At 44.3% G+C, this 20,455-nt stretch overlaps 1 protein-coding gene across 2 annotated transcripts; it reads left to right on the forward strand.

Annotated features, from left to right (window-relative positions):
- The first annotated feature begins 485 nt into the window (after positions 1 to 485).
- On the forward strand, positions 486 to 19,297 carry LOC106612794 (transcriptional adapter 2-alpha). Of its 2 annotated transcripts, none has more exons than XM_014214300.2 (15): positions 486 to 761; positions 3,452 to 3,558; positions 3,652 to 3,711; positions 3,863 to 3,954; positions 4,142 to 4,299; positions 4,858 to 4,946; positions 5,252 to 5,324; positions 5,462 to 5,525; positions 7,566 to 7,609; positions 16,630 to 16,740; positions 17,248 to 17,319; positions 17,591 to 17,723; positions 18,177 to 18,220; positions 18,536 to 18,615; positions 19,045 to 19,297. In XM_014214300.2, the coding sequence occupies exons 3-15, from the start codon at positions 3,709 to 3,711 to the stop codon at positions 19,228 to 19,230; spliced, it is 1,149 nt and encodes a 382-aa protein (XP_014069775.1). In that variant the 5' UTR covers positions 486 to 761; positions 3,452 to 3,558; positions 3,652 to 3,708; the 3' UTR covers positions 19,231 to 19,297. The 2 variants fall into 2 exon arrangements, with proteins under 2 accessions (XP_014069775.1, XP_014069774.1); XM_014214299.2 differs by lacking the exon at positions 486 to 761 and adding an exon at positions 1,986 to 2,276.
- The last annotated feature ends 1,158 nt before the right edge of the window (positions 19,298 to 20,455 follow it).

Consider the following 20,455-nt stretch of genomic DNA (forward strand, 5'->3'; position numbering starts at 1 on the left):
TGCATTAATTCCCAAAATGGCATGACAACTGTGCTTGATTCCATTAGAGAACTAGCAAATGAAGTAGAAAGAATACGTAATGCTACCGCTACTGCTTTTGAAGAATTAACTGCTGAACTTGTGGCTATACCTACCATGGTCTTACAAAATAGATTGTCTTTGGATATTCTCCTAGCAGCTGAGGGGTTTGTGCAGTGGTGGGTGAAGAATGTTGTACTTACATTCCAGACTTATCTATTGGTGTTGCTGAGTAAGTTGCCACTATCAGACAGGTGGTATATACTGTAAACCAACAAGATAACGAGAGAGGTCAGCATCTGTTTGCATGGGTGAAAAGTAGCCTGAGGAACATTAGAACTCTTGTGTTGCAATGTCTCCTAGCCCTGGTTGGAGTCCTTATGCTATCATTCTGCCTGTTCTCATGCATTACGACCTTGGTGAGGAGATTGTGTGAAACAGCAGTATCTCTTCCCCACCAGATGGTCATGACCACAGAAGTAAACATGAATGAGCTGATGGATCTTACCACTGTTTCACTCTTTACCATTTAGAGTTTGAGTTCTTACCTGTGAAATCAGAGATAGATCTCCCTCGCAGCTGCTTGATTAAAGATTTTTCTATTATACAATTAAACAGTCTCTACCTTAATCTTTGGATCGAGTTGTCCACAACAGTACTGAAGGTCGGGTTCATAACACTTCCTGCGGATATTTTGCATCAGATTACCCCCCCGAAATAGGGACAAAATCAGCAGACAACAGGTAAAGTAGGTTGAAATGTTTGTTCAACATTCTGACTTGTAATGGGACTGTTCGGGAATGCTGAGCCTAGATGATAGAGATGAGTGTGTAAGTATTTCACTCTCAGATTCTAAAAGATCCTAGCTGTATGTATGCCTATCTATAGTGCCTTCAGAAAGTATTCACACCCCTCAACTTTTTTCCATATTTTGTTGTGTTAGAGCCAGAATTGAACATTTATTAAATAAAGATTTGTTTTGTCACTGGAGTACACACAAAGTGGAATTCTTTTAAATTTTATTTTGACAAATTAATAAAAAATGTTAACTTGAGTCAATAAGTACTCAACCCCATCATCATTGCAAGCTTAAATAAGTTCAGGAGTAAAACTTAACAAGTCACATAATAAGATGCATGGGCTCACTCTGTGTACAATAATAGAGGTTAAAAAAGAATGTTAATGCCTACCTCACCTCTGTACCCCACACACACAATTATCTGTAAGATCCCTCAGTCAAGCAGTGAATTTCAAACACAGATTTAACCACAAAGACCAGGGAGGTTTTCCAATGCCTCACAAAGAAGGGCACCTATTGGTAATTGGATAACAATGTAAAAAGCAGATATTGAATATCCCTTTCAGCATGGTGAAGTTATATCACTTTGGAGTTTGTATCAATACACCCAATCACTACAAAGATATAGGCGTCCTTCCTAACTCAGTTGCTAGAGAGGAGGGAAACTGTTCAGGGATTTTCCCATGAGGCCAATGGTGACTTTAAAACAGTTAGAATTTAATTGCTGTGATAGGAGAAAACTGGCATTTTAGTTACTCCGCAATGCGAACCTAAATGGCAGAGTGAAAAGAAGGAAGCCTGTACAGTATAAAATATTCCAAAACATGTATCCTGTTTACAACAAGACACTAAAGTAATACTGCAAAAAATTTGTTGTTCATTAGTTTACTCCAATTAGGGGAGGGGTGGTTTGGACACACCTACTCATTCAAGAGTTTTTCTTTATTTTGACTATTTTCTACATTGTAGAATAGTAGTGAAGACATCAAAACTATGAAATAACACATGAAATCATGTAGTAACTAAGAAAGTGTTAAACAAATCAAAATATATTTTATATTCGAGATTCTTCAAAGTAGCCACCCTTTGCTTTGATGAAAGCTTTGCACACTCTTGGCATTCTCTCAATGGGATGAGATTTGGGATGGTATTTTCATGTTCCACTCAAAATCATAAAACAAACCCACCGAGATAGCTTTGGTGGTCCAACTCTGGTTGCAGATAATCGGTGTTTTCCGATAGATTAGTTAAGCTTCAAAATGCTTTACTTTTGAGCATGAACGGTGCAGCGTTTGCGCGAATACATTGCATCCATCTAGCCAGAGAATCAACAAAGTTGCGCAAATGCTGCCTTTTCAGACACGCTGAATCGAACGCGAAGAAATACATTGGCAACAAACAACATATTCGGGCTTCAGCTGATTGGTTGACCTTATGGACGGCTTGGCATGTTTTGGAAGTAAGTGTTGGCTAAATTGCAGATAGAAACAGCGCACAAACACGGCTGAAAACGAGTTTGCACGAGATATGGTTATCCATCTAACTATCTGCTCAGCTCGTCGCACTAACGCAACGTTAGCTACATATAGCTAGATAGAAGGCTAGCCCAGCTAGCTAACAATTATCCATTTTAGCTAACTATGTATTTGCCTTCATGTAGCTAATCGATTCAACCAGCTACTGTAGCTAGCTAACCAATGCATCACTGTTAACTACATAATTGTCAGCTAGCTTCCGACTTGAAAGACCTAAACTAGCTTGCTAGTTAGTGTATTCAGACCCCTTGACTTTTTCCATATTTTGTTACGTTACAGCCTTATTCTAAAATTAAATTATTTTTTCCCTTCATCAATCAACACACACTACTCCACAATGACAAAGTGAAAACAGGTTTTTAGAAATGTTTGCAAATGTATAAAAACTCGAAATTGAGCTCTGGTGCATCCTGTTGAAATTGATCATCCTTGAGACGTTTCTACAACTTGATAGGAGTCAATCTGTGGTAAATTCAATTGATTTGGAAAGGAACACACCTGTCTATATAAGGTCCCACCGTTGACAGTGCATGTCAGGGCAAAAACCAAGCCATGACGTCGAAAATTGCTGTACAGCGACGTTCCACCTTAAAACTTGACAGAGCTTGAGAGGATCTGCAGAGAAGAATGGGAGAAACTCCCCAAATACAGGTGTGCCAAACTTGTAGCGTCATACCCAATATCACTCGAGGCTGTAATCACTGCTAAAGTTGCTTCAACAAAGTACTAAGTAAAGGGTCTGAATACTTTTGTAAATGTGATATTTCAGTTGATTTTTAATGCATTTGCAAAACATTCTAAACCTGTTTTTGCTTTGTCAATAGTGTGTGTAGATTGATGAAGGGGGGAAACAATTTGATCAATTTTAGAATAATGCTGTAATGTAACAAAATGTGGTAAAAGTCAAGGGGTCTGAATACTTTCTGAATGCACCTTCTGTTAACGTTGGCTAACTAGTTAGCTACTGCTTAACCTGTGATGCTGGCTTTAAATCTGACCAATAATACAGATTTTAACAGAAGATTTCTAGTAGCTAACGTCTGTGTATGGTTACCAGTAGAATTGGCCAGATTTGGACATTACTCTGACTTATTTTCAGATGACCCTTCTGACAAGCCCCCATGTCGAGGTTGCTCATCTAACCTGGTGGAACCCTACATAAAATGTGCTGAGTGTGGACCCTCACCTTTCCTTCTATGTCTCCAGGTGAGGGGTGCACATTGCATACAACTGTTAATACATTTAGCCTAACTTGATAACTCTACTGACACTATACCCCCCCCCCCAAATATGTTTCAGTGTTTTACCAGAGGGTTTGAGTTCAAGAAACATGAGAGTGATCACAAGTATGAAATAATGGTAAGATATTGGTGTTAATTGTGCCGTCATCCATTCTGAGTAATGCATATTATTATAATATTGACTATTAAGTTATCCATTATTTACCAAAATTATGTTTCTGGCTAAACAATACTGACCATGCTCAATACCATGCCTCCCCCTCACACAGAAGTCAGACTTCCCTGTGCTGGAACCTGGCTGGACGGCACAGGAGGAGATGGCCCTGCTGGAAGCAGTCATGGACTGTGGCTTTGGGAACTGGTTAGTACACGCACACACACAATCGCTCTCTCTCTCGTCATATATTACAAACTTGCAGACGAGGGGCCATTTGCAGTCTGTGACTTGTTTCGTAGCAGCCCTCTCGTGTACTGTCTGCCAATATCAATATAAACATGTTCAAATTGATTACAAAAAAACGATCACTTTCCTATTTGACTCTGCACAGGCAGGATGTGGCGTATCAGATGCGCACCAAAAGCAAGGAGGAGTGTGAGGCCCACTACATGAAGAACTTCATCAACAACCCCTTGTTCTCCTCCACCCTGCTCAATCTCAGACAGATAGAGGAGGCCCGTACTGCAGACACAGCCATTCCCTTCAAACGTCAGTATACACACAACACACCTACTCCTCTGGATTTCTCCCTCCATAGTAATAAGGAGAGTTTGTTTGTCATACAAGTTATTATAGAATTCTGAAGCCATACAACAAATACAATTTAGGCTATGCTTCAAAAGAAATTGTAAACTGGGTGGTTCGAGCCCTGTATGCTGATTGGTTGACAGCCGTGGTATATCAGACCGTATGACAAAACATTTATATTTACTGCTGTAATTACGTTGGTAACCAGTTTATAATAGCAATAAGGCACCTAGGGGGTTTGTGATATACGGCCAATATACCACACCTCAGAGCTGTGTCCAGGCACTCCACGTTGTGTTGTGCGTAAGAACAGCACTTAGCCGTGGTATATTGGCCATATACCACACCTCCTCGGGCGTTATTGCTTAATTAGACTTTTGTGTATGATTTCCAGCTGATAAAGGCAGGGAGGAATACATGGCTTTTGTCATTTATTATCTCATATGCAACTACATTGTTCTTCATTTATGCTTGCTTTCTTTCACAGCAGTAACATGTCTATGTTGGTTTTCCTCCCAGCCACTGACGACCCCCCCAGGCCCACCTTTGACTCCCTGTTGTCTCGAGACATGGCTGGATACATGCCTGCCAGAGCAGACTTCATGGAGGTGAGGGGAACTAGGGTCTTAAAGCATCCATGCCTTTAGTTGTTCCAATCTCACAAGCCATAGTCAGAGATTCACTTTTTCTCTTCTGCTAAAAACATTTCCCCATGTCATAATGAGCATGTCCACATACTCCTGGCAAGTTATAATTAGAATCATAGTAACTACTTGAAGATAACCAAGACATAACCCTTGCCACCCTGCTTATGTATGCATGAATGAAGATAATAGTTATCCAGTCCTATTGAACTCTTACTCATCTCCTTGTCCTTCTGTGGTCCCCTCCTGTTATTTGTCATCGTGTCTAGGAATTTGACAACTATGCTGAGTGGGATCTGAAAGACATTGATTTTGTGGATGATGACTCAGACATACTACATGGTGAGTTGAAAGTGCTACCATTGTATTTGAATTGAAAGTAAAGTCCAACCCCGCTTTCAATAGAGATTGGAAGTGTATGTTTATTGTACAAAATATCCTCATTGCTTTGTCTGACATATTTTTCTGGTTCAATCTAGCGTTGAAGATTGCCGTTGTTGACATATACCATTCAAGGTTAAAGGAGAGAGGTAGAAGAAAGAAGTAAGTTGAAATGTTTTGTTTAACTCTAATGTAAGGGGCTTATTCAGCCACTAGATGGCCTCAAATATCTTTAAATCTTTGCCCTTCATCATATGCCTATAACACTGCAAATGTTGCCACAAGAACATTTAATTGCTTTCCAAAATTGGAAATGTGATACCTACACAAGTAACACAACACTCCACTGACACTAGCCTATTACCATAATCACTGAAGCACTGGTTCAGAATCATCGGTTGCTGTGAATTCTGAAAGGCTTAAACATTACACAACTGTCAAATTTGAGTATTCTTTGACCTGGTCACTTTTTTATTTTCTTTTTAGATTTGAGACGTTCATGAATTGTCACACTCCGTCCTCAGCCCCCTTCAGTGTGTGTCAGTACTGGTCTTGGCCACGGTGGTCAGTCCATTCATGTGGTAATACATCCATCACTAAATCAAACATAATGAGTTGCTGCTCCCTTAACTCTTTGGAATGGCATGTGGGGCGTGTATTGTATGTTAGCTGGCCAGAGCTCCCAGGACCGTGCATGTTTGTCTCTTCTCAAATGGCCCCCTATTCCCTACATAGTGCACTACTTTTGATGAGCCCTGGTCAAAAGTAGTGCACTATGTAGGGAATAGGGGGCCATTTGGGATGCATACACTACTAGCCTGCCCGCTGACCCCCACCCCCAGCTGGTGACATGGCAGAGGCCCAAAGCAGTGACACTTGACTTGCAGGCCACAGAGTTCAGACTCAGTAAGCCCCACTGTCAGGTCCTGTTTCATAGCACAGGAAGCCTACTTGTTGCAAAGCTGTTCTGTCACAACCATACCTTCAAGCTATACTATATATACAAAAGTATGTGGACACCCCTTTTAAATTAGTGGTTTCGGCTATTTCAGCCACACCTGTTGCCGACAGGTGTATAAAATCGAGCACACAGCCATGCAATCTCCATAGACAAACATTGCCAGTACAATGGCCTTACTGAAGAGCTCAGTGACTTTCAACGTGTCACTGTCATAGGATGCCACCTTTCAACAAGTCAGTTCGTCAAATTTCTGCCCTGCTAGAGCTGCCTCGGTCAACTGTAAGTGTTATTGTGAAGTGGAAACGTCTAGGAGCAACAAAGGCTCAGCTGCGAAGTGGTAGGACACACAAGCTCACGGAACGTGACTGGTGAGTGCGGAATCGCGTAGTGCGTAAAAATAGTCTGTCCTTTGTTGCCACACTCACTAATGAGTTCCAAACTGCCTCTGGAAGCAACCTCCGCACAAGAACTGTCTGTCGGGACTCAGGAGCTTCATGAAATGGGTTTCCAGCTGCACACAAGCCTAAGATCACCATACCCAATGCCAAGCGTCTGCTGAGTGGTGTAAAGCTCACCACCATTGGACTCTGGAGCAGTGGTAATGTGTTCTCTGGAGTGATGAATCCCGCTTCACCATCTGGCAGTCCGACGGACGAATCTGTGTTTGGCGGATGCCAGGAGAATACTACCTGTCCAAATGCATAAAGCAAACAAAAGTTTTTAGTGGAGGAGGAATAATGGTTTGGGGCTGTTTTTCATGGTTTGGGCTGTGGGGCTTTGTTCCAGTGAAGGGAAATCTTAACGCTACAGCATACAATGACATTCTAGACTATTGTGCTTCCAACTTTGTGGTTTGGGGAAGGCCCTTTCCTGTTTCAGCATGACAATGCCCCCGTGCCCAAAGGCTCTTGTGCTGCGGGGATTTGCTTCCTTTCGGCCAATGTTTCAACATCTAGTGGAAAGCCTTCCCAGAAGAGTGGAGGCTGTTTTAGTAGCAACGGGGGGGACCAAATCCATATTAATGCCCATGATTTTGGAATGAGATGTTCATCGAGCAGGTGTCCACATACTTTTGGTCATGTAGTGTATGCGGTTCAGGTTTAGCAGCTATATGGTACCATCACTCATTCAATAAATGTCAGTCTAAACCCTCTGCTGTTTTCACTCACTCTACCAGCCTGAGAGTTGGCTGGTATTTACCAATGGACGGTGTCCATATTTTTGGCTTTGGTGTCTTACAGGATCATCAGGGACCATGGACTGATCAACCTGCGGAAGTTCCAGAGTAAGTGCTCTCCTAACAGATTAGAGCTGGGCTGCAGAACAACCAGGAGACCAGGCGTTACTATAACACCCAGACTGAATATGCATTATGTATCCTTGGTTGCATGTAAACAACTGTTGCAATAATGATCAACAGTAACCCAAGGGACCCTGGAGGCACTCCCTGTGCTTTTATTTACGCTGGAAGCTGAGAATAGCCCAGTGTGACGTGTGCCAGAGAGCGTGCCGCAGAATAATTATTGCTCCACTATGAATAGATGCCTATGAAATGAACACTGCAGGTCTAATGACCTGTATTGGAGATTTGTGAGCTCTTATTGATCCCCTCTCCATGGGCAGTTTTTCATCTAGTTTAGTAATATAATCAATTTTCGTGTCCCGCTTTTTGTTCATGGGAGATGGGACTGCAAGAGACTCCCTGAATAGATTTATACAATCAGTTCCTCTTTTTCCATTACTGCCCAGTGCAGTGTTATCTCCAGGTGATGCCCTGGGAAATTGGCTGTAGTTTTAGGGGTGGAATTTACCAGTCTCCAGTCACTACGGCCCTCCTCCCCATCTCTCCTCCAATCTCGTTAGTCTTTCAAGACAAAAGAGAACCCAGAGTTGCGGTGAAGCTGCAGCGTGGTTGTCATGGAGACTGTCAAAGTGTGTGTGTGTGTGAGTCACACGGTAATGGAAGCCGTGTCCAAGCCTGGGTGGCTCACAGTGTCGTGCCTGGGCTGATCATGCTGTTGCTCCAGGCGGTTTGAACAAACCGTCTCACTCTTCTTATAGGCATCAGTACCACCAATCCAGCCCATTCCTGTTATGGAGTGTTTCAAATCTTTGACTCAGCAGGACATTGACTCTACCTGTGTGTGCATGTCAGACACGTTCCCATCACTGTACAGCCACTAAATCAATGAGGAATTTGGCTGCCAGCTTGCAGATAGACAAAGCTATGCGGGTCGCCAGCCTTGAGCTGCTGTCATACTACCCCACATTCACTGTGTACAGAATATATAATATAGACATCACCATGTCTGCAAAGCCACGAGAGTCCACTCAATATATATATATATTTCTCAGCAAAAAAAGAAATGTCCCCTTTTCAGGATCCTGTCTTTCAAAGATGATTTGTAAAAATCCAAATAACTTCACAGATCTTAATTGTAAAGGGTTTAAACACTGTTTCCCATGCTTGTTAATGAACATGCACCTGTGGAACGGTCGTAAAGACACTAACAGCTTACAGACGGTAGGCAATTAAGGTCACAGTTATGAAAACTTAGGACACTAAAGAGGCCCTTCTACTGACTCTGAAAAACACCAAAAGAAAGATGCCCAGGGTCCCTGCTCATCTGCATGAACGTGCCTTAGGCATGCTTTAAAGAAGCATGAGGACTGCAGATGTGGTAAGGGTGATAAATTGCAATGTCCGTACTGTGAAGTGCCTAAGACGGCGTGTTAGAGCCGATTTGGACATATTTGTATAAAAGACAGAACATACAGAGCTCCATATACATTTGTGTAAATATATTAATGTATATGATGAAATATTAGGTACGTACCTTTATGATTTATATTTACCTGATTGAGATATGTTCATTTGTTGTTAGAGTAACTTAGTTTTTGGCCCCCCCTCTTGCCCATTCATTGTACTGTGGTAAGTGTGTTAGGATAAAGGCAGGAAGTTGGGCAGGAGTCCTCACTAGCGGTATAGTTTTTTGACCATACATACAGACATACAAACAGGTCATATTATGTATTTTCCATATCAAGTAATCTATGCTTTAAGTTGATTGGAGAAACATTTTTTTTGTTAGATATAAGAAGAATAAACATTTTTGTTGCACCATATCCCTGGATCTCATTGAATGTTTGGCCGTTTGGAAACCTTGATTGTGCACTGTATGCGTACGAAACAACTCCGCTTCAGGCTTGGGCAGTGGCTATGGTAAAGAGGAAAGGAAGCCACTACATTCAAGTCAAACTCAGTGAAGGATTACTATCGGAAGGAAATCTCCGGTTCGGACACATGCTGGATATTGTTCTATTTGTAATTGCATTCGGACCATAAGGACAGCTCGCTTGGAAGGACTTGAACTCCTAGAATTCGCCAGCCGTGAGTAAACCACTGCGAATGAATGAGCTGCCCTGTTCAATGCGATTGATTGATCATGCATATTATGGAAACGCAAATGTGTTTATAATTGGAATGTTTGATAAACTTGGGAATGGAATTCAAAACACAGCACTGTGAAAACAAGAAGTTGAAGTTTGGGAAACGCTGAGATCCTATGCACAATGTAGCCTAATCATATGTCTAATATTTGGCCTAACATGGAAATGCAATACGTCAGCGGAATGCAACTAATGGACCTAAAGATACTGCGTGTTTAAACTTCATTAAAGGGGACAAAACGTATAATGGAGTGAAATGTTTGAAACGCATATAAAATGCCGAACTTGCACATGTTCAATAAAAAAAATAGGTCGATATGCTGAAATGGATGACTGTGTTTTAAAGGAGGTCTAAAGGGGCATTACGTTTAACAATCAAACCAACAACTGTGTCATTGTAAATTGAGTGAACTAAAAGTGAATGATGGAGGATGAAATCCCAAATAAGACTCCACTGGAGAGGGCAGAGGAGCATCTAAATTCACTCTATGCAGCCCGGAGAGGCAAACTTGGAGTGTGTACACGCAAAATGAATGAAATTAAAGTCCTTGTTGATGGAGGAAACATTGAAACTGTGAATGAGAGTCTTGAAGCATTTGATGCTGTTCTCAATGAATTAAAGAATGCTCATGAATCTGTGCTAGAGCTGGTCACAGAGGAGGGACAGGAGAGTATTAACTATTATCAACCAAGAATGAAAACGTATGAACATTTCCTGAAAGAGGTGGAAATATGGGGGAAAAAAGCTGAAGTTGAGTCACAAACGCTCATTGAACCACACGACAGCATTGCCAATGTGTCAAAAACATCAAGTAAAACAAAGTATTCTAAGACGGCTTCCTCAGTGTCCTCTGCACGCCTAAAAGCTGAGGCAGAACAAGCAGCTCTACTAGCTCGCCAAGCATCATTACAGGACAAGCATGCATTGGAACAACAGAAAGCTCAACTGGAACAACAGAAAGCTCAACTGGAACAACAGAAAGCTCAACTGAATGTTAGGATGGAAAAAATGGCACTGGAAATGGACATAGCAGCATATAATGCCAAACTGAAGGTCCTGGAGAATGAGTCAACTTCTCAATCCCATGCTGTGGCAGCCCATTTTCTAAGCCAAGAAGATGGAATGAACTCTTATTTTGAGAACCAGGAACCCGAGGTCTATGTGGAACCTAACCATCACCTGTTGAGTTTGCTGCATTAGGTGCAGTTCCAAAGACCCCACTACAAAGGGTTTTACAACAACCGACAACAAAGCCATCAAATCCTATTCAGAAAACAGTCATAAACCACACCCTTCAGCAGCCAACAGCAAGGTCTAGCAATCAACACTGCGGGTATCAGACAAAATACCAGCCATGATAACCTCTCTACTGTCATGCAAAGGCAGAATGAAATTGCTGACCTCCTTGTACTACAGCACAAACAGGCCACACTCCCTGTTAGGGAGATACCTATGTTTGACGGTGATCCTCTAAACTTTAGGCTATTCATGCATGCATTTGAGCATGGTATAGAAGATAAGACAAGCAGTCACCAGGATAGGCTCTATTACCTGGAACAGTACACCTCTGGTCAGCCCAAGGATCTGGTCCGTAGTTGTCTGCATATGGAAGCCAGAAGAGGCTATGCAGAGGCTAAGAGGTTAAAGGAACACTTTGGCAATGAAATCAAAGTCACCACTGCTTACATGGAAAAGGCTTGGAATTGGACAAACATCAAACCGGATGATGTAAAGGGACTGGGTGGTTATGCACTCTAAGAGGTTGCTGTAACGCTATGCAAGACCTACAGAACATGGAAGAGCTTAATCTTCCCTCCAACATAAAGTTGATCATGTCAACTTCCCTACAAACTAAGGGAAAAATGGAGGTTTACGGCATGTGATATTTTAGAGAGAAGACACCTGAGGGCCCAGTTCAGTGACCTTGTGACGTTCATGGAAAAACAGGCCAAAATACTGTAGGATCCGTTGTAGGGAGATAGTCAAGATCCCCTGTCCAACAAAAAGTTTTTAAAAACCAAAACAGAAGCAGACTTTAAACAGCAGTTCAAGTCCAAGAGTAGGGGAAGCAGCTTTGCCACTGCAGTAGCTGTAGTGACAGATTTGTTCTTTTAGAGGTTTTTCAGAGTCACAAACATTTTAAAGTCAAGAAACCAGGCTCCTACCCTTCTGATGCTCCCAGTATCTCATGTGTATTTTGCGCTGGTGAGCATTTATTGGTCGACTGCCAACAGGTGAAGGCACAGCCACACAAAAATCCAAGGTTGAGTTTCTGAGATCAAAAGGCCTTTGTTTTGGCTCTTTGAGATGACACTTAAGCAAAGAATGTAAAAGAAGGATGACCTGTCAGAGCTGTCAAAGAAAGCACCCCACTATCCTGCACATTGAAGGAAGAGAGATTTAGATCTCAAAAGGCAGATATGAGTGGTGTAGCAGTAAAACGGGAGGAGACTGTCAGCAGTGCTCTTGTTTCACTGGAAGCTGGTGAAGATGCCGGGGCCGGTACAGATTGTTCACTTGCAATTGTGCCAGTTCAAGTAAAGGTGGCAAATGGAAGCAAGTCTGTGTTAACCTATGCGTTGCTGGTATCTCAGCAACATTTTGTACAGAGACTCATGAGGCAGCTGAAAGGTAAATGCAGTGAGACTGAAATTCTGCTATGTACAATGGGGCAGGAGAGTCCTATCAAGAGCTTTGAGATATCTGGATTAGAGATTGGCAACGTGGAAGGCAACACATTTCTTTCATTACCAAAGGTCTACACCCAAAATAAGATCAGTGACAAGAGAGAACATTCCCACTCAGTAAGATCTCAAAAGGTGGCCATACCTGAAAGAGGTTCAGTTGAAGGAAATTGATGCCGACGTCGAACTCCTGATTTGGCGTAAATGCTCCAAAGGCAATGGAACCCTGGCAAATCATAAATAGCCAAGGCAACGGACCATATGTAGTGAAAACCCTCTTTGGATGGGTGATGAACGGTCCTCTTAACAATTGTACCATGGCAGAAGAATCTTGGTGTCCTACGGTGATGGCCAATCGTATCTCAATGGCCGACCTGGGGGTTCTTCTTGTAAATCAGTACAACCATGACTTCCCTGAGAGACAGTATGAAGAGAAAAGTGAGATGTCAGCTGAGGATCGTAAGTTTATGGAGATGGTATCAAGCTCCATAACCCTCAAAGACCATCACTACTACTTACCGTTGCCCTTTCGCAACAAAGATGTAGTCCTGCCAACAATCGTGACATGGCAAAGCAGCAGGCTCTAAATATTATCAGGAAGTTCAAGAAGGACAAAGGTTACGCTGCAGAGTACAAAGGCTTCATGGAAGAGATGATAACCTTTTGTTATGCCGAGAAGGTACCACAAGAACAGCTCCTCAGAGAGAAAGGCAAGGTATGGTACATACAACACCATGGCGTTCACCATAAGCTTAAAGGAACAATACGAGTGGTGTTTGACTGTTCATCATCCTATAAAGGTACATCTCTTAACAGTGAACTCCTTCAAGGCCCTGACCTGGCAAACACGCTTATCGGAATCTTGCTAAGATTTTGGCAAGAGCACATTGCCATGATGGCAGACATTGAAGGAATGTTCCATCAAGTACGTATCCATGAAGATGACTTAGACTTCCTGCGATTCCTATGGTGGCCGGACGGTGATACTAACAAAAGATTGGAGGAGTACAGAATGACGGCGCATCTTTTCGGTGCTATATCCTCTCCAAGTTGTGCGAACTTTGCACTGCGAAAGACTGCAGAAGACAACTGTGAGAGGTACGATGAAGAGGTGATTCAAACAGTCAAGTCCAACTTCTATGTTGATGACTGCCTCAAGTCAGTGGCCACAGAAGAACAAGCCATAGCTCTCACAAAAAACCTCAGGGATGTGTGCTCTCAGGGTGGGTTCTAATTGACCAAGTGGGTCAGCAACAGCTGCACTGTGCTGGCTTCTATCCCTGATGAACACAGCCAAGCAGATAAAAGAACTGGACCTGGACAGAGATGCTGCCTGTTGAAAGAGCACTTGGAATCCGATGGAACATTGAAAGTGATGCGTTTACCTTCCGAGTCACTGTCAAGAATAGACCCCTTACAAGAAGAGGTATTCTCTCAACTGTCGGCTCTGTTTATGATCCATTAGGTTTCCTCGCCCCATTCATATTAAAGGCAAAGCAAATTCTTCAAGTGCTCTGCAAGCTAAAGTGTGGCTGGGACGAAGTCATCCCCGAAGAACACTCCATTTCATGGAAGAGATGGCTCTCAGAGCTGGACCAGCTCTCCAGATTCCAGATAGACAGGTGTATGATGCCTGAGAACTTTGGTCAAGTCATGACCGCACAGCTGCATCACTTCGGTGATGCACGTGAACAAGGTTATGGCACGGCAAGCTACCTTAGGTTCACAAATGGTATGGAAAAGGTCCACATCACATTCATACTGGGGAAATCAAGGGTGAGTCCACTCAAGCAGATGACGATCCCCAGACGGGAACTTGCCGCAGCAACATTGGCAGTGCGAGTGGACAGGATGTTATAAGGTTGGAGCTCCAGGTTGAACTTGAGGAGTCAACTTTCTGGACAGACAGCCAGTCTGTGCTAAAATACATCCGCAACGATACTAAGATTCCATACCTTTGTGGCTAATAGGGTTGCTATGATCCGTGACCTATCGAAAGCAAAACAGTCGAGGTATTTGAACTCCAAACACAACCCAGCCGATGATGCCTCGAGGGTTACATGTTGAAAATTTCCTGAACTCAAAGAGATGGCGCAAAGGACCAGAATTCCTGGAGGAAACAGAAACACAATGGCCGAAAGTCCCCGAGGAGCTTGGCTCCATCCCTCCGGATGATCCAGAGGTGAGAAAAGACGTCATCGTAAACAGTACATGTGTGGAAGAAAAGAGTACGTCCAGCAAACTGATTGAGTACTATTCAACATGGAACAGCTTGAAGAATGCAGTTGCCTGGATTCTGAAACTGAAGACTTCTTCTAGTTAAGCCAGAAAAGGAAAGTTTTCACACAAACTGATCCAGGATCAGATCAGTCTGACAAACTGCTTTGATCCGTGACCTATCGAAAGCACCCTCTTGCCCACCCTCTTGCCCATTCATTGTACTGTGGTAAGTGTGTTAGGATAAAGGCAGGAAGTTGGGCCTTCGGGGGCAGGAGTTCTTGCTAGACGTAGGAGCGGTATAGTTTTTTGACCATACAGACATACAAACAGGTCATATTTTGTATTTTCCATATCAAGTAATCTATGCTTTAAGTTGATTGTAGAATAATTTTTTTGTTAGATATAAGAAGAATAAACATTTTTGTTGCACCATATCCCTGGATCTCATTGAATGTTTGGAAACCTTGAGTGTGGACTGTATGCATACGAAACAACCCCGCTTCAGGCTTGGGCAGTGGCTATGGTAAAGAGGAAAGGATGCCACTACACAGCGCTACAGGGAGACAGGATGGACAGCTGATCGTCCTCGCATTGGCAGACCATGTGTAACACCGGCACAGGATTTGTACATCCGAACATCACACCTGTGGGACAGGTACAGGATGCCAACAACTGCCCGAGTTACACCAGGAACTCACAATCCCTCCATCAGTGCTCAGACTGTCTGCAATAGGCTGAGAGGCTGGATTGAGGGCTTGTAGACCTGTTGTAAGGCAGGTCCTCATCAGACATCACCGGCAACAACATCGCCTATGGGCACAAACCCACCATCGCTGGACCAGACAGGACTGGCAAAAAGTATTCTTCACTGACGAGTCGAGGTTTTGTCTCACCAGGGGTGATGGTCGGATTCGCGTTTATCGTCGAAGGAATGAGCGTTACACCGAGGACTGTACTCTGGAGCGGGATCGAGGTGGAGGGTCCGTCATGGTCTGGGGCGGCGTGTCACAGCATCATCGGACTGAGCTTGTCATTGCAGGCAATCTCAACGCTGTGCGTTACAGGGAAGACATCCTCCTCCCTCATGGGGTACCCTTCCTGCAGGCTCATCCTGACATGACCCTCCAGCATGACAATGCCACCAGCCATACTGCTCGTTCTGTGCATGATTTCCTGCAAGACAGGAATGTCAGTGTTCTGCCATGGCCAGCGAAGAGCCCGGATCTCAATCCCATTGAGTACGTCTGGGACCTGTTGGATCGGAGGGTGAGGGCTAGGGCCATTCCCCCCCCAGAAATGTCTGGGAACTTGCAGGTGCCTTTATGGAAGAGTGGGGTAACATCTCACAGCAAGAACTGGCAAATCTGGTGCAGTCCATTAGGAGGAGATGCACTGCAGTACTTAATGCAGCTGGTGGCCACACCAGATACTGACTGTTACTTTTGATTTTGACCCCCTCCCCCTTTGTTCAGGGACACATTATTCAATTTCTGTTAGTCACATGTCTTTGGAACTTGTTGAGGTTATGTCTCCAGTTGTTGAATCTTATGTTCAAATGCCCATCGGGGGAGCTTTTAAACCGTTCATGGCCACAGCAGGTTATCTCACTGATGCAAGGGGGTCACTCAATGTGCAATGTCTGGACATTTTCTCCTCTGGTGTTCCTCAAAAGCCTCTAATCTACCAAGATTTAATGTGATACAGATCACTGCTGTCATATCCTCTACAACAGGGCTGCCAGACCCTCTTCCTGGAGATCTACCGGGTTTACAGTCCAACTCTAATTTACCTCCTCATTCTACTCATTCTGCTCACCAAGATCTTAACTGGCTGAGTCAGTTATATAGTGTTAGACTGAACCTACAGGACGGTAGATCTCCATGAGGAGGGTTGGGCAGTCCTGCTCTATAATTACAGCTACGTCTCGCGACCGTTGTTTTTGTCTTCCAGTCCTGGAGCGTCGCTACCCTAAGGAGGTACAGGATCTGTATGATGCTATGAGACGTTTCGCCAGGGTGGTGGGCCCCATCGAACACGACAAGTTCATAGAGAGTCATGCATGTGAGTATGACATAATGCACGCACAGTAGCCATTTGATGTTAACACCAATAGAATTCAGTTTCTTCCAACCCTTCTCCCTCCACAGTCACACATCCTGTGATCCCTTTAATATTGTGGGTAACACTAAGTTCATCGCTGTGGTAATGAGCCTATCACATTATCTCCTGTCCTTACACAGCAGCAGATTCCAACGGCTGGCCTGCTGGAGGTCACATCACTGTGTCTGGGGCTGAAACATCTCATTCTGATTAAAGGGCTTGGGCTTCAGGATAGCATGGCACTACTCCTTTGTGCAGAGAGAGCAGCAGTAGAGGTAGAGCCTGCCTGGGTTACAACTCTGATCTGATGTTCAACTCAGATGTTGGTAGGCACAGGTCTGAGGGGTAAAGAGTTTCTCTCTCCACCTGTCTTTCTGTCTCCGCCTGTCTGTCTGTCCCTGTCTGCAGTATAGACCGGTGAGGTGAGTGGACAGGCCTGTCTGACCTCATGTCATCCTTGTCTTTCAGTGGAGTTTGAGCTGAGGAGAGAGATCGGCAGACTGCAGGAGTACAGGAGAGCAGGCATCCAGTCTTTCTGCAGTGAGTCCAGTCTACCCATCTAACCCTGTCCACCCTACTGCCAGACAGTCCCCCTCAGAAACTGTGTCCCAAATGGCACCCTATTCCCTATTTAGTGCATTACTTTTGACGAGAGCCCATACAGCTCTGGTCAAAAGTAGTGCACTTTGTAGGAAAAGGGTGCAATTTGGAACAGAGGCAGAGCCTCATTAGTGACTTCCTTGTGTCAGCCAGGACCCAGGGCTGACTGACTGCACCAGTAACCCCCTCCCTCCTCTTTGTCCCTCTGCAGGTGCCAAGGTGTATGAGCATGTGAAGCACGTGCGGGAGGATGAGCGGAGGAAGAGGACCATGCTAGTGGATGTGCTGCAGTACATTCAGGACGGACGGGCCTGCCAGCAGTGGCTCAGCAAACAGGCTGCCATGTGAGCCCCGTCCTCTTACCCTTTTGTCTAGTGTTTCACAATCCATTCCTCTGGACAATATGGTTGTACGTTCATGTTTAAGTCCAACACTAGCCCACCTGATTCCACCAATCAATGGCTTGATGATTAGTTGACTATTTGAATCAGGGGTACTAGTGCTGGGCTGTAACTGAGATACCACCCACCTCTGCAGTTTATTACTGTGTGCTTGGCTCTAACTGCAACAAGCAGGGCTTGATTTTTGATTTTAAAAAATGTAAGGTAGACCTGTTCTTGTCATTTTGTTGTTGTTTATCCTAAGCACAGCTCTTGGGTGTTCTCCAAGTTCTGATAATTATTCTTCATGAAAAAACCCAGAACTGCTAGTGATTAATTCTCTGTGGACAAGGATCCCGGAGAGTGAGAATTGTGTTTGTGTGTGCACTGCCTGTAGTGACACTTCTCTCTCCACAGTGATGCTGGTATCACTCCTGTTGTCACCACCATCACCACATCAGGTAAGGACTCTCTTCCTTTCCCACTCCCTCCCTTCCTCTCCTCCCCCCGCTCCCTTTTCTTGTCATGGTCCCAGGTGCAGTCACGTTAATGTATTCTCAGAGATGCTCATCCAGAAATACAGTCAACGTACAGGACTGTTATGCTTATTTGTCGGCTAGCTTTTTCTTCCCAGTTTCCGTTGTCATTCAGTGACCTCCAGTGCACAAGTAGGACACATCTATGTACTCAGTCATTTCCACACAGCTATATTTACACTAATTTGCCTGTCGTAAATGTTTTTTTTGGATCTGTTTAACAGTGTTATTGTTCCACAGCAACAGGCAGGAGAAGCGCCCCTCCTCTCAACCTGACCGGCCTGCCAGGGACAGAGAAGCTCAACAACAGGGAGAAAGAGGTACACATAGAATCCATTCTATTACATATGAATTCTAGGATCTCTATGCATGTAAGGCTCTCAGCCCCACCAGGGCAGGAAATGAAGGGCTAAACAGAGAGTGCATCCTAAATGGTACCCTATTCCCCATAGGCCCTGGTAAAAAAAAGTAGTATACTCTATAGCAGGGCTCCAACTCTGTTCCTGGAGAGCTGTCCTCCTGCAGGTTTTTGCTCCAACTTGTAACTAACATGATTCACAGCTAATTATTAGAATCCGGTGCCCTAGATTAGGGTTGTAGCAAAAACCTACAGGACAGCACCTCTCCAGAAAACGGCTTGGAGAGCGCTGCTCTATGGGGAATACAGTGGCATTTGGGATGCAGTCACGACTGGCATTTTGTTGATGTAACATGGCGTGTCTCGCTCTCTCTCCTGTGGCTGGCTGCAGCTGTGCCAGGTGGTGCGTCTGGTGCCAGGTGCGTACCTGGAGTACAAGCAGGCTCTGCTGAACGAGTGCAGGCGGCAGGGTGGTCTACGGCTGGCACAGGCCCGGGCACTCATCAAGATCGACGTCAACAAGACACGCAAGATCTATGACTTCCTGATCAAGGAGGGCTACATCAACAAGGCCTAGGCCAGCCTGAGACGAGGTTGTGTCACAAATGGAACCCGATTCCCTAAATAGTGCACTACTTTTGACCAGAGCCGGGTGCCATTTGGGACGCACCCAGAGTCAGAACTGTTCCAGCAGAGGTCATGGCTGGACTGGACACTAACTGATACGTTTTATACTCATGTTGTCTTGGTGAAATGATGCTGTGAGAACTACGTTTCAATGCCCTTCCTTTGAAAGAAAAACAAAGAATTGTACACTATCTTTACAAAAGTATGTGGACACCCCTTAAAATTAGTTGATTCTGCTATTTCAGCCACACCCGTTGCTGACAGGTGTTTAAAATCGAGCACACCGCCATGCAATCTCCATAGACAAACATTGGCAGTAGAATGGCCTTACTGAAGAGCTCAGTGACTTAAGTCAATTCGTCAAATTTCTGCCCTGCTAGAGCTACCCCAGTTAACTGTAAGTGCTGTTATTGTGAAGTGGAAACGTCTAGGAGCAACAACGGCTCAGCCGTGAAGTGGTAGGCCACACAAGCTCACAAAACAGGACCGGCGAGTGCTGAAGCGAATAGCGCTTAAAAATTGTCTGTCCTCGGTTGCAACACTCACTACCAAGTTCCAAACTGCCTCTGGAAGCAACGTCAGCACAATAATTGTTCGCTGGGAGCTTAATGAAATGGGTTTCCATGGCTGAGCAGCAGCACTCAAGCCTAAGATCACCATGCGCAATGCCAAGCGTCAGCTGGAGTGGTGTAAAGCTCAACGCCATTGGACTCTGGAGTGATGAATCACACTTTACCATCTGGCAGACCGACGGACGAATCTGGGTTTGGCAGATGTCAGGAGAACGCTACCTGCCCGACTGCATAGTGCTAACTGTAAAGTTTGGTGGAGGAGGAATAATGGTCTGGGGCTGTTTTTCATGGTTCGGTCTAGACCCATTAGTTCCAGTGAAGGGAAATCTTAATGCTACAGCATACAATAACATTCTATATGATTCTGTGCTTCCAACTTGGTGGCAACAGTTTGGGGAAGTTCCTTTCCTGTTTCAGCATGACAATGCCCCCGTGCACAAAGAGGTCCATACAGAAATGGTTTGTTGAGATTGGTGTGGAAGAACTTGACTGGCCTGCATAGAACCCTGACATAAACCCCATTGAAAACCTTTGGGATAAAATGAAATGCTGACTGTGAGCCAGGCCTAATCGCCCAACGTCAGAACCCGACCTCACTAATGC

Source organism: Salmo salar, chromosome ssa09, assembly GCF_905237065.1.
Source record: "Salmo salar chromosome ssa09, Ssal_v3.1, whole genome shotgun sequence".
Classification (NCBI taxonomy): domain Eukaryota; kingdom Metazoa; phylum Chordata; class Actinopteri; order Salmoniformes; family Salmonidae; genus Salmo; species Salmo salar.